We start from the raw sequence: 13,527 nt of genomic DNA, 5'->3' as shown, positions 1-13,527 counted from the left end.
GTTTTTACTATATTATTATTATTATCATTAATCCCTATATACTACTTTCTAAAACTATGGTTAATTCTCATTATTATAACAAGAAATTTCAATAATCTATTAAAAAATAACTTAATTAGCTTCTATAGATATAGTTTATTAATTATAATTTATAGTTATATGTTAGAGAGGGAAAAAAGAGAGATGAGAGAATCGAAAGAAGAGGGAGAGATACGAGCGAAAAAAGACAGAAAGAAGAGTAAAATGAAGTGCTATGTATATTTGTCGAATTGTATATGTATATGATAATTGCTTATGTAAAGAGGAAGAATTACAGAAATACTCACATTTTATTTCACTTATTTTTATTATACCGTATTATTTTTAAAAATCTCTATTTCTTTAATGTATTTGAGTTAGTTTTTAATGTATTAATGTATTCGAGCCCAATATTTATTATATCTGAGCTACATATAATGTATCTGAGCTAATTTTTAATATATCTGAGCTATATAGTAATGTATCTAAATAATATTAATTATTCGAGCTTTAATTATTATATCCAATTTTTTAATTTTTAAGAAATTAAATTAAAACTTATAAGCAATAGATTATATTTCCATATTATAACTATGAGGTTTATGTAATTTACAGATACATAAAGTATACGTATGTATCTATACATCTGGCGAGCGAATGAGAGAGGAAGGAGAGAAACGAGCGAAACTAAAAGAAAAGGAAAAGAAAGGTGAGAGGGATTGAAAGAAGAAACAGAGAGGCGAATTGTATTTGTATATATATCATATAATTGTATATGTATACGAAAGGAGAGAACCACGAAAAAGAAAGAGAGAAGAAAACACACATAGCTAAAAAAAAATTACTAGCGATAATTAATTTAAACTATACCTACTTAACATTCCGCCATAATCTCAAAATTTGAGGCTTTTTAACCTTCTTAACTTAACATAAGATACATAAAATACATAAATAACACGCATCTTGACCAAAAATATAATTTTTAAGAATTTAGAGGGTCAGGTATGCAATTAAAGCTAATATACCCCACCAAAATAATTAAAAAATGAAAAAGAAATGATTTCGAGATTGCTATAAATACATACCTTGAGTGAAACTTAGGTTTGCCAAATCAAACAGCCAAACGCGGCACTAAGAAATACTCTCCAATCTTCTTCTTCTTCTCTCTCAACTGTAAAACAACAAAAAATGGCGGCTTCTGCACGGCGATCAACCGGACCGGTGCTCCGTTCATTATCTCCCGCCGGCAGATTTTACTCATCGTCATCTAGAACTTCGTCGTCTTCTGCTTCATCGATCCGGTTTACACTGGACCGTGAAACTTCCCCAAGCCGGTCTATTTCCGTAATGAACCGGCAGAAAACACTGGCTTCTTCTCAGAAGAAGAGGTGTATGTGTTCGCCGACGAATCATCCAGGTTCGTTCCGTTGTAGTATGCATAAGAAAATGGATATTCGACGGAGTAGTAGTACTAGCCAAACGGCGTCGAATTCGATTCGATTGCATATGAGGCGATCGGCGATGACGAATTCGTTAGTGCGAATCGGAACTGTTGAAGGTGAGCTTGTTAAAAGAGCTTTAGCGGCTTTGATTCGTCCTTCTTCGCATCAACAGCGTCGCCGTTCCGATTTCCAACGCCGACCTAGTCGACTTTCCGTTATTTCCAGTTCCGGTGACTCATAAGTCAGTTATTCTTTCTCTAGAAATTTCATTCAACAACGCGTGCTGCGCCGATTCTTAGCGCAGATCTGGCCGGATCTCCATTGTTTCCGGTGCCGGTGATACGTAGGACGTGAATAGAGCTGTTAGAAGTTTGCTTTTCTGTTGAATGCTGACCTCAGCAATCGATGTCTGGCCGTGAAGTAACGTCAGCTGCAACGAGGTGGCGGCGGCGAACTGGAGTGTACACGGTGGAGGTCGGAACGGAACAACTTTTTTGTGTACTCCGGTGACCAAAACGTTAGGATCCATATGTCTAATAGTCTAAAATACATGAAGAAAATTATAAAATCATTCAGTTCTCCTAATTATGAATGCGTCAGTCAGATTCTAATTATCCAATCATTTCGATAGACTTCTAATATCATAAAAATTTAACATATGAATCAAATTAAAAGCAATTTAATTTTGATTTATCGCACGATTCGATATATGTGAGAAACAAACAATAGTGTTAAATGAGTTAATTTTATTTCAAAATAATACTAAATAGGTTATAATAGTGAAATTTCACAAAAGTGAATTTAACATATTCAAGAAAATTTCATAAATAATATCAAAGTAAATAATAACAACAATAAGATAACGCTATGATAACAAAGAAAACAATTGATAATCTACTGTGATATTGCTAGTACAAAAAGATGTATATGGACTGACACTCTAACAACATATATATTTGTAGAAATTTTACTATTTAATATTTGTTAAAAATAATAATTTATAATCTATTATTATTAAAATTAGATCTCTTATATTTGAAATTTTAAGTGTAAGTTTTTTTAACACCGTTAAACCACTCCTGATAAGCTAATTTTTCGACCAATATTTCCCTATTCTCATCATATCTAATCTGTTGCAACTCTCTGTTAGAATGTCACCTCAAACAATATCAAATAGAGTGAATTAACAAAAAATATAATGAATTACTCATAGATTATAAAATTAGTTGACAATAAATTAAAATATGAATTATAATGAATATGGTTCAATGTCTCACTCTTTTAAGCTTTGAAATTCAATTATTCTTTTTTGTATTGTAATTTTTAAAAAATATTTTTTTAAAAAAATATGATGAATTATCAGATATTGTGATTGTATTTTTTTCGAATTGTTAAACCTTAATTTTGTATATCGATTTAAGTAATTTTTAAAAATTTTAGTTATTGTGATTTATAATATTTTTTACGTAATTTTCAAATAATGTATGTTACTCCATTATTTCTATTCATGTGAAATTGACACTGGTAATATTTGAAGAGTCAGCCAATTTTTGTAAAAAATATTTTAAGTTATTAATTATTGTCATTTATTAAAAAATTAACATAATTTTTTAAATGTATGACATATTAAAAGAATAGTAAGAAAACAAATTAAAATAAAAAGAATACTTAAATGGGTTTCACATGTTTCAAGAAAAAAATGATTTACTAAAATCATGCATGCAATTCAAGCGGACATGTTATTCAACAATCGTATTTTAATTTGTTATATATGATATAGACATAATTTAAATTAAAAGATTAAATAAACTCCTAACTTTTGAACAAACAAAACATATTAGATCGATAAGTAAGTTAATATTCTAAAGTTTATTTTTGGCAAAAATGATTAATCAAACATGTCATGTCTCATTTATTTTGTGAAATATGACCGCTTAGTCATTCAGACATATATTTTATCGTAACTATCTATAATAAAATTTCTTAAAGTCTTATTACGATCGTCAGAAAAGAAGCTTTAGATAAAGAAAGTTATTCCAATATAATCGCTTTATTTTTATTTTGAAAGATCCGAGAAAATAAAATATGATTATCCTTCCTTTGTTAGCTTTCAATTTTTGGCCTTATTAACTTCATCTTCTTATCGAAATAGTCTCTTAGTTTGAGTCCTGGGAGATGAGTTATAAATCTTATGATTAGTGTAATTATAATAAGGTTCTTTCCCTCCTTTTATTTTTGAAAAAAAATAAATTAGAGTTTAAAACAATAAAAGACATAAACTATTAGTTTAAAATTTTAAAAATTTATTTACGTTCCAAACTCAATATATACATATATGTTGTTTTTATATTTAAATTTGAGATATTTTAAATTCAATTCATTAAGTCAATTTACAGATCGAACGAAATATAAAAGAGAGTTTTGATTTTGTCACCTCTAATAGTCAAACACTGTGAAAAGCCTTGTTTATACTTAACTTAAATATATTTCCAACCAATTTGTATCAAAAGCAAAATACTATTAGCTAATTGATAAAGATGTTATTTTGTTTTCTTTAGGTATGAAATTCAACTCTCACCAATTTTTTTTTTCCTTTCTCTTACTATAAATCTTCCAAAAAACAATAAAAAGAAAATAAAAAACAACTTAAATAGGAAAAAAGAACCACTTGGTAGCTACTTTCAATGTATATATAGTTGGTATCCAACTAATAGATGGTTGGTTGGGAAAATTACATAAATTGACAAAAAAAATAGTGTGTGCATTTTTATTTTTTTTATAACATAATAATTGCATCTATATATGACCATGACATTGTCATCTTCTTAGCTTTTGTCACTTTAATTCTAGATAAGGTGATGAACATAAAGAGATATCCACTAAAAGAATACAAATAAATATATAGCTAATTTATATTACAAAGACTAGGTACCAAAGCACCAATATAAGTTACAATCAAATCATTTCGATTTTTTCTACTTTTAATGAGAAGTTTAGATCAATCGAATCCTAAAATATAATTCAAATAGAATCATCATCTTCAAAAATCACAAAATCAAATTACTTAAATTCTAATATAAATATCAAAAACCAATAAAAATTATCCAAAAAAAAAAAACTTACAAAAGCAAAAAGAAGTGACCCTACTTTGGACAAGCTACTTAGGGTGACAACTACACCCCACTTATGTCATTTTCCCTCTTTTATTCAAAAATTCATAACTCAAATCCTAATTCCGACATTAACTATATATACATATATAGTTCAAATAATACATTAATACATAAATAATATATGAATTCATATAAGGGCAGAGCTACATGAGTGCAAAGGGGCAAACCTTCCGTAATAAAAAAGTTACACGATATATATATGTAAGATTAAAATTATTTTCTTACTAAACATAAGCGATTAAACATTTTTGAGTACTTTAAATTATGTCAGTGAAAATTTAGATTCCGCAAACCGATATATATGTCATCATCCAACAATGACATACATTTATACTATATGTGTTGAGCAAGTTGAAAGGACCCACAAAAATTACAATGGAGAAGTTGACAAGCCATGTGATGATGAGGTAGATGCACACACAAACCACATAAGCAAGATGTGGATTTATTGAGGACTACTTGTTTACTTATGCAAAAGGGATAAGGATATAATCATTTTCTCAAACTTTATTATAAGGTCCCATCATACATGTAATTATTTTCTCTTTAATATGCTAATATACAAAGGTAGTAGTTTCACCTCGCTATGCTTACACCTCTCATCTAGTAAAGTTATTTTAAGAACTTCATTCGATCTGAAACTAAATTGTCATGCTATTACGATACGATGATTCGGTACCTTCTTCTGGGTGTTTCTTACCCATGCATCCAACTACCTTTGTGATTTTAACGATTTTACGTATGTTGTCCAAACGAGAAATTAATAATAGTAACACACAATTTATATTAACGATATATGTCTGATTTAACCGATAAAAAAATTATATTTATCTATGAAATATTTACTATAGGCGTAATACATAAACATGACATTTAACTAGGCTTTATCGAATAACTATTCCCTCCAACTTTATATGCGCAAATAAACACTTGAATTTGTATAAAGTCGAATGAATACGCATATATCCTACATTACATAATACATATAGGATGTCTGCTACGACACCAAATTTCCATGTAAGGTGCCATGTAGGACAGATATATCTATTTGTTCAATTTTATACAAGTTTAAGTCCTTACTTGTGCACATCCGAAGTTAAAGGACACAATTATCGATTGGCGTCAAGTTCACGATCATATTTATATGTTATGCTTTTACTATATATTACATGAGAACCCTAGGAGTCATTTGATGTACAGAACAAGGTCGGATAAATTAGTTCAAGAAATATAATCTCAAAAGTATATTTTTGAAATAACTTAATCCGCGAACGAAACGACCTCTTAAGTACCTTAATTAGGCCTATATCTCACAAGATTTAGGAGGACATTGTCTTGTAGTTTCTTAATCTCAAATGATGTCACATTGCAATATTCTAAATCCAATGTGTGTAAATTCTTCAAAGGCTTCAAATATTTCAACCCATCATTGGTGATACAAGAATTTGACACATTCAAATACACCAATAATTTCATTCCTGCATTATTTTATAAGAAAAAAAAGATAGGTGAAAACTAGGTCATGTATGAACAAAAGATATATACAGAGAAGAATCTAGAATTTTGAATCGAACAGGATAAAAATATAATTTTTTTGCATGCTAAAACTTCTTTTGTGCATATGTATACATGATTCGAGCTGAAAATAGCTGGCACGATTGGATTAGCTAGACACGCTTTTCAATCCACCTTTAGACTAAGATATCTAATAGGCGGATCTGAACTTGAACGCGTTTAATTGAGCTTAGGTTAAAAAATGGAATCCCTCCAAACATTACATGAGCTGAAATATATCGAGTTAAAATGGGCTAAACAATAAGTTAAAGTCTTGAATGTATGCAAATGTGTCTAAATTTCAAAACGCACACACATTCAACTCTACGAGTCTAAATTTTCGATTGAACATGTTCATGTTAACTTATCGAGTAAATAAACGTACCTGAAAGAAGCTCCAAGGTCTTATCGGTCAAGTTCCGGTTCTGTGATAGGTTCAAAAACATCAAGTAAGAAAGATCCTTTATATTTTCGACTCCAGTATCCGTTAACGTGCCACCACAAAGGTCAAGTGATTGCAGATTTCTGAAATCTGATGAGACAATCATACACATTTTAGAATTTGAATATGCACACACAAGTATACGAGGTCAACTAGCAACGATCAAGTGGTGAGACTTATATCTAGATCAAAAGTACTCGTCGATGAAATCAAAGGAAGCATAAAGCATCATACAACTAAGCCTGACCTGAATCAATTTATGATGAATTCTCGCAATACATGATAGTAAACCTTACGACCCCAGAAAGAACGAGAGTGTAAGATATGGTGTAAGAGGAGGACGGATACTAAAACGTTTAACATACATGTGAGGTACTTTGTCCCGGAATCAGTTATGTGAGCTCCAAAGAGATCCAGGTGAGTCAAACCAGTTAAACCTATACTCCATAGAGACAAAAGAATAACATGATTAAATTTCTAGCAGCAAACACCAGAAAAGAAATTATACGATACGATACAATAGAACATGATACTGAGGAATTGATACGCGATGAGCCATATCACAAAACAGAAAGTACATTTTGCATCCATCTTATACTAAGCATTCACATTTCGTCTCGTGTTTCTTATGGCTTACCTGTGAGAAATGCAAGCCCTGAGTCTGCAATTTGGCGAACGTCCAGATTGAGTGACTTGAGACCTGCTAATCCGGATAGCATTTTCAAACCATCGTCCGTCACTAAGGTGAATTTGAGGTTGAGATCTTCCAAGTTTTTCAAACCTAAAACAAAACGAATCACTCAAATCTGTTCATAGAACACGCAAAACAAGAACTCGGAGACAGATTTTAGTCCCCATCGGAATGCAGATGACACTCTTCTTTGATAATTGACATCTACGGTTGCGTGTAAAATCCTCTAAAAGTAGTACATTTTTTGAGTATCGGACATGATTGCTGCAACATTTTTGGGAAGTTCGAGCAACATAAATCAACATACTACAACTTTTATCCAACGTGGACGACTTGTTGACCTCAGAAATTATCTCAAAGATGTAAACAGAACTCAAGTGACTCAACTAAATTCCAGTAATACAAGATAAACCGAATAATCAAGATCTGATTCGAGTTATTCAGGACCGTAAACTCAGTGGTCCTCGATTAAGGCAACGTTATGTTAAGCGCAGGTTGATGTTCTATACCAGATAAATGAGCCAATCCGTCATCTGTAATCCTACATGAGTCGAAGTCCAAGCCTTCCAATTTTGTCAGACCTGCAATATCGATCCAATGAAATGAAATGCAACGTTGAATTAATTTAAGGTGGAGAAAATGAAATGCAACGCTCAATTAATGCAATCGAAGAGGATAGACAGACCTTTCAAATGGACCAAACATTCATCTGTAATGTGGTTAAATCCCAAATTCAATACCTTCAACTCGCTGAGTTCTGCACGGTAGACAATATTAGCTAAAGATGCAACAACATCTTGCTCGAATCAGTTCATAACGATCCAGTTACCCGAAAACTTTTCACATCCATCATCTCTCAGACAACATCTATTTAGATTCAACGATTGCAGTGAAGGAAGCTCTGTCAAATAAAAAGAAAAGTTCCCATAAGAGACGATACTATTAAAAAACATTACTGATGCCTTTATTATCCTGTGTTTCCTCGAACTACACGGACCCTCCAAAAATTGCACTACTTCTGGAGGATCAGACACGCAATCAGGTGTCATTTTAGAAGAATCTGAGCAACACAGCTTTTATCAACCATAGGATCGAAAAGGCGCTTACCATCTTAACTTACTAAAACTACGGTACTACTAGAAAAGTGCAAACCTGATATAGTATCCAAACATGACGTAGTAACATGAGATCCTTCGATATTTAGTACAAGAAGTTTGTTCAAACCTAAAAAGAAATCAAAAAGTAAATTTCAATAGAAGTATAAACGAGTCTACAAAGACGACAACAGAAATACTCATCAGTACCTCTCAGATAAGACACTCCATAATCTGTTATGTAGAGACACACGATCTCAAGATCCTTCAAACTCGCGATCCCTGAATTGCATCATGTGAAAACGAGCAAATGCTCACAATAAATCAAGCACAGCAAGATGACACGTGCGATGAGCTTAAAGCACATTCACCACCGATACCTGCCAAAGGCTGCATGTCTGAATCCATTATGCATTGACAACATCTTATGCTGAGAGATTCAAGTTTCGGTAAACCTGAAACAAAAATAGGACTATTTATCTTAAGGTGAAGCAAATTTTTGATAACGGAACAAAATTGAAAGCATACAATGTCAACGAAAGCCAATGTAAACTTCAAATCCTGGATCCGCCTATGGTTCCACTTCCTATAGCTACCTCGACAGTAAAATGTTTATAGATATAAGTAGATTTCTTAGTACATACATATAAAGGGTCTCGACAAAGGCTATTGCATTCACATGAACGGGTAAGCAGACATTCATATCTGCCCTGCCCCTCCGTATGCTTGATCATTGCCTAGGTCTCGATAGAACCGTGTAATACTAAAAGATAAATTATTGGCTAATAACCAACCTTGAAGATGAACAAATCCTCCATGAATTTGAGGACACCTCTCGAAATCCAACTTAACTAATTTATCTAAGCTGGATAAAGATTCCATTGCTTCAGCAGTAACCGAAACACATTTTGTAAAACTCAAATAAGTCAAATTCGAGAAACCTGAGGCACAAATACAATGATCGTCATCACCAAACAAAAGATCGAATCACAAATTAACTTTCCTAATCCGACTAGTAAAAGAGAAAGATAATGCAAACACCCCAAGAAAATAGTCAGTCACACGATCGATTTTATACTGTCTATATCATCCATCATACATACTCCAAAGAAATATGCTCAATAAAACAACACAATGATGCAAAGAATCTAAGTTGCTTGCACTCTCCAAAGATGCTGACCGGTGCGTAAGTGCACTTTTGGAAGATCCAACATGAATATGACTAACATCGCTGGATAATCCGAGCAACATAGCAAAGTAAACAGCAATAAACAGAGAGAAAAGAAAACATTTTCTCGTCTTCATATAGCACACTCTCTCTCTTAGGAAAACCGATTCACGAGAAACTTAACATACAGATTGACAAGTAAAACATGAAACTATTGCAAGAGAGAACAGTAATAACTACCACTGAGTTCCTTTATCCTCTGTTCAGAAATACGGTCACAGCAATCGAAGGATAACGCTTGGAGATTCGGGCATTTTTTCAACAGACAGAATCCGAAATCAGTAACCTTAGAACCAAAGATACATACAGACAGTAAAGATGATCCTTGTGAAGAAAACACATCCATCCAATTATGTTTAACACCTTTATATTCTCCTGTCCACATATCCTGTTAACAAAAAAAGAGTCCTATAAGATCATGTACTAAAAAAAATGACTTGGTTTTTCAAAATTCGATACGATATCAATGTGAGACGGGATTTACGTGGAGTGCACAATCTCTAAATGCTTCTATATTGTCATCTGAAAGGCGATTGGAATAGACCAGATTGTTGAATATCAACTGGCTTATGTCCCTTGGCAGCATTGAGAATGACTTGTATTTGTCAAGATCCTGTTAATAGAAGGGAGCATAAGATTTCCATATTGGTTGGACTCTTCAAAAATGTCGTTGGGCCGTGTCGGATCCTTCGAACATAGAGCATGTTTGGAGGATCCGATACTGGTGCGGTAACATTAAACTATACTAAACGAGTTCAACTGAATGCAATATTTTCGACAAATAACATGATTAGATATGTGTTTAAATGCATAATTCCAAAAGTACAATATGCTTACGAACATTAATCTTGTGTTACTCGGACTCTCCAAATATGTTGTTGCATCCGTGTTAGATTCTCCAAAACGCATTACTTTTGGAGGAACTGACACACACATACTGATATTTTTGAAGAGTCTGAGCAACATAGTGTTAAACATTGAACACATTAAGTTTATACTGTGAATTGAACTCTGCTTAATGGAACATATTAAGAGAAAAAATCAAATCAATCACCTTACGTATTCTATGAACGCATAATTCCATGAGGGACGGACAGTTGTTTCTTCCCAGAGGACAATCTACGCCACGCCCAAGAAGGAACGACTCTAAACAACTCGATCTCCCAACTTTAAACCGTCTACTTGAGAAACCTCTTCTAATGATGTTATCATCATCATGTGCATCTCTCTTTGATGAACAAACACTTCCCATTCGATTAGGAATACGCCAACAAAGCTTTAAGTCTTCGCCAAAACGAGAGCTAATAAACAACAGCACAACCGGACATTCAAGAAACAAGCACCCTTACACATGTTGTAGAAGAACTTGATCATAGGCACTTGAAGCCTGAAAGAGATCAATGATACATGTAGACCGTCAAATTTCTCGTATGAGTTTAAGTTCTACGTACTGATAATGCATAAACTTTTGCACTATCAAGTAAAATCAACATACAACAACATGTAATTCTACGTAACAACTCTGGAAATTCTTTAATTCTAAATTTTTTCACATGACATGTTTAAGATCGGACAACAAGATTAAAAGACATCTCGATACATTCTACACATCTTTAAACATTTAGTTTAAGACTGTAAGATTCAAAAATTGTTCTTTTACTTTCTTGGATTTCATTTTCAAGTCAAAACCAGACAAACAAACTGAAACCGAGGGAACGATTGATTCTTGCAGTTTTTCATTCCTCTGTCTTCATCTTGTTTGTACAAAAATCAAGAATCATAATTCTCACTTCCAATTTTTCCACTGAAACTAGTGAATCTTCATGTATAAACAAACAGCTGCATAATACTTCCAAATTCTCCGCTTAATCCATATCACGATACAGAAAACTTGTGATCTTAAACATGACATTTCTATGCTGCAACATGTCATTACTAAAGAGTAAAATCGAAAGTCTAAAGTCGGATTTTTTTCTTCAAAAACACATAAAGGGATCATCCTATTATACTATACAAACAAACATCTGCATGCTTAACCTCCAAAAAAATTTCACCTCATATCATGAAGCATAGAATTTATAAACTCGCAGTCTTAAACATGTTACATCCATTTTAATGCCACAACAATATGTCATTATTAAGAGTAAAATAGCAAGTTTTAAGTAAAGAAAATTTACCAACATAGAAATGTGTTATACAATTTGCTTAATAAAGCAAATACTAAATCCCCATAAAAATACAACAATGACAATACATATTTCAGCGCAAGTAATCTAGAAGATAGCGTGCATGCAGACATTACGTAATATATACATAAATTATTTTCTTTATCTATAATTTTTGTTTCTATCAAGAAAAGGTGTCATAATCAATTATTTCAATATCAAAAATCCAAAAACACACATAACAAAACATAAACCAAATATGTTTTCTTAATCAAAATATCACCAAATGAAAAATGAAAAAAAAAAAAAACTTATAAAGAGAGAATACTCCAAAATAAGCCTTTAATTCTTATTATGATATATCTTTTCATTCATTCAATAATATAAGAGCACAAAATATTTCTTGTTTTTAATTTCCCTTATATTAGAGCAAATTAGAGATGCATAAAATCAAGAAAGCTTGTGGGTGTGTGCCACGTGTCCAAATATTTGTGTAGAAGAGTGGAATGAATACCTAGTACATTGGTTTTGTTTTTGTTTTTTCCCAAGTGTCATCATAGTGTAATATGTTGTGTCAGATTAATCATCAAAACACTTGCAAAATGATGTTTAGAGGATAAGGATATTATCTTTGAAGATACACTTCAAATTCCGTATTCAATGAAATTTCAAATACTTTTGAGTTTAGATATAAAAATTATAAAATAATTTGCTTTTTAATTTATTATCTTATTAAAAATTTAAATTCAGATCCTTTTAAACAAATACTTTCAATAAAAGATGAAAGACTATTACTATTCCATTGTAATGTTTAGTTGTAGGTGTAATTAGTAATTAAGAAAATAAAACGTTGTCAAATTGTTGTATTGTTTTCTTAAATATATATTACATATTATACATACAGAGTAACTATATAATTATACATATTTCATCATCATATATTAGTATTATTAAATATTTTTAAAAGGGAAAGGGTCTGATATACCCTTCAACTTTGTCATTTGGAGTTGATATACCCCTCGTTATAAAAGTGGCTCATATATGCTCTTACCGTTATACAAACGGCTTACATACATCTCTGCCGTTATACAAACGGCTCACATATATCCCTGCCGTTACAAAATGGTTCACATATACCCTTTATTTAACGGATTTTAAAAAATTAGTTTTAAATTTATATTTATTACTTCTAATTTTTTTTTAAAAATTTATTTAGGGTTATATATGATTCTTTCAAGGTATATTTTAATTTTTTTCATACATAAATTATTTTTTGACTTCTTTTATTATAATTATTTGAATTTCTTATTCTTATTTTGTTTTTTCTTTCATTTTTATTTAAAGAATAAAAAATTAAACTTTTTTTTGTGTGTATTGTAATTTAATTTTGTATTCGAAGAAAAAATTTGATCATCTACAATAAGTTTTACAAGAATATTAGTGAAACATAAATAAATTTGATTATCAAAATAATAATTTTAAATTAGTCATTGAAACAAAAAAAAGTCAAAAAAATATGTTTGACGAGGATTAAATTTACTCATATGGGATTATATTTTTTAGAAAAAATAATAAAAATTTAGATTAAAATTATATTTTTTTAATTTCCGTTAGGGGAAAAGGGTATATGTAAGCCATTTGTTTACAAATAGGGTATATATGAACCACTTTCATAACAAGGGGTATATCAGCTCTAAATGACTAAGTTGAGGGGTATATC

General features: G+C 31.3%; 2 protein-coding genes across 7 annotated transcripts; one reads left to right on the top strand and one right to left on the bottom strand.

Moving 5' to 3' along the window:
* Positions 1 to 1,125: 1,125 nt before the first annotated feature.
* On the top strand, positions 1,126 to 2,045 carry LOC101264293 (uncharacterized). Its single transcript, XM_004251691.5, has one exon. The coding sequence runs from the start codon at positions 1,207 to 1,209 to the stop codon at positions 1,699 to 1,701; it is 495 nt and encodes a 164-aa protein (XP_004251739.1). The 5' UTR covers positions 1,126 to 1,206; the 3' UTR covers positions 1,702 to 2,045.
* Positions 2,046 to 5,767: 3,722 nt separating this feature from the next.
* LOC101246800 (uncharacterized) lies at positions 5,768 to 12,205 on the bottom strand. Of its 6 annotated transcripts, XM_010315511.3 has the most exons (15): positions 12,136 to 12,205; positions 10,697 to 11,029; positions 10,127 to 10,255; positions 9,823 to 10,030; positions 9,209 to 9,355; positions 8,795 to 8,869; positions 8,625 to 8,696; positions 8,473 to 8,544; positions 8,150 to 8,221; positions 8,006 to 8,077; positions 7,830 to 7,901; positions 7,267 to 7,410; positions 6,995 to 7,066; positions 6,573 to 6,719; positions 5,768 to 6,111 (listed from the first exon to the last, which is right to left on the bottom strand). In XM_010315511.3, the coding sequence occupies exons 2-15, from the start codon at positions 10,892 to 10,894 to the stop codon at positions 5,927 to 5,929; spliced, it is 1,665 nt and encodes a 554-aa protein (XP_010313813.1). In that variant the 5' UTR covers positions 10,895 to 11,029; positions 12,136 to 12,205; the 3' UTR covers positions 5,768 to 5,926. The 6 variants fall into 6 exon arrangements, with proteins under 6 accessions (XP_010313813.1, XP_010313811.1, XP_019066869.1 ...); XM_010315509.4 differs by lacking the exon at positions 12,136 to 12,205 and having other exon boundaries at positions 10,697 to 12,103; XM_019211324.3 differs by lacking the exon at positions 12,136 to 12,205 and having other exon boundaries at positions 10,702 to 10,816.
* Positions 12,206 to 13,527: the final 1,322 nt, after the last annotated feature.

The sequence above is a fragment of the Solanum lycopersicum genome, chromosome 12 (genome assembly GCF_036512215.1).
Source record: "Solanum lycopersicum chromosome 12, SLM_r2.1".
In the NCBI taxonomy this organism is placed as follows: Eukaryota; Viridiplantae; Streptophyta; class Magnoliopsida; order Solanales; family Solanaceae; genus Solanum; species Solanum lycopersicum.
The sequence above is the reverse complement of the archived record's forward strand: the minus strand, read 5'-3'. Positions and strand labels throughout refer to the sequence as shown.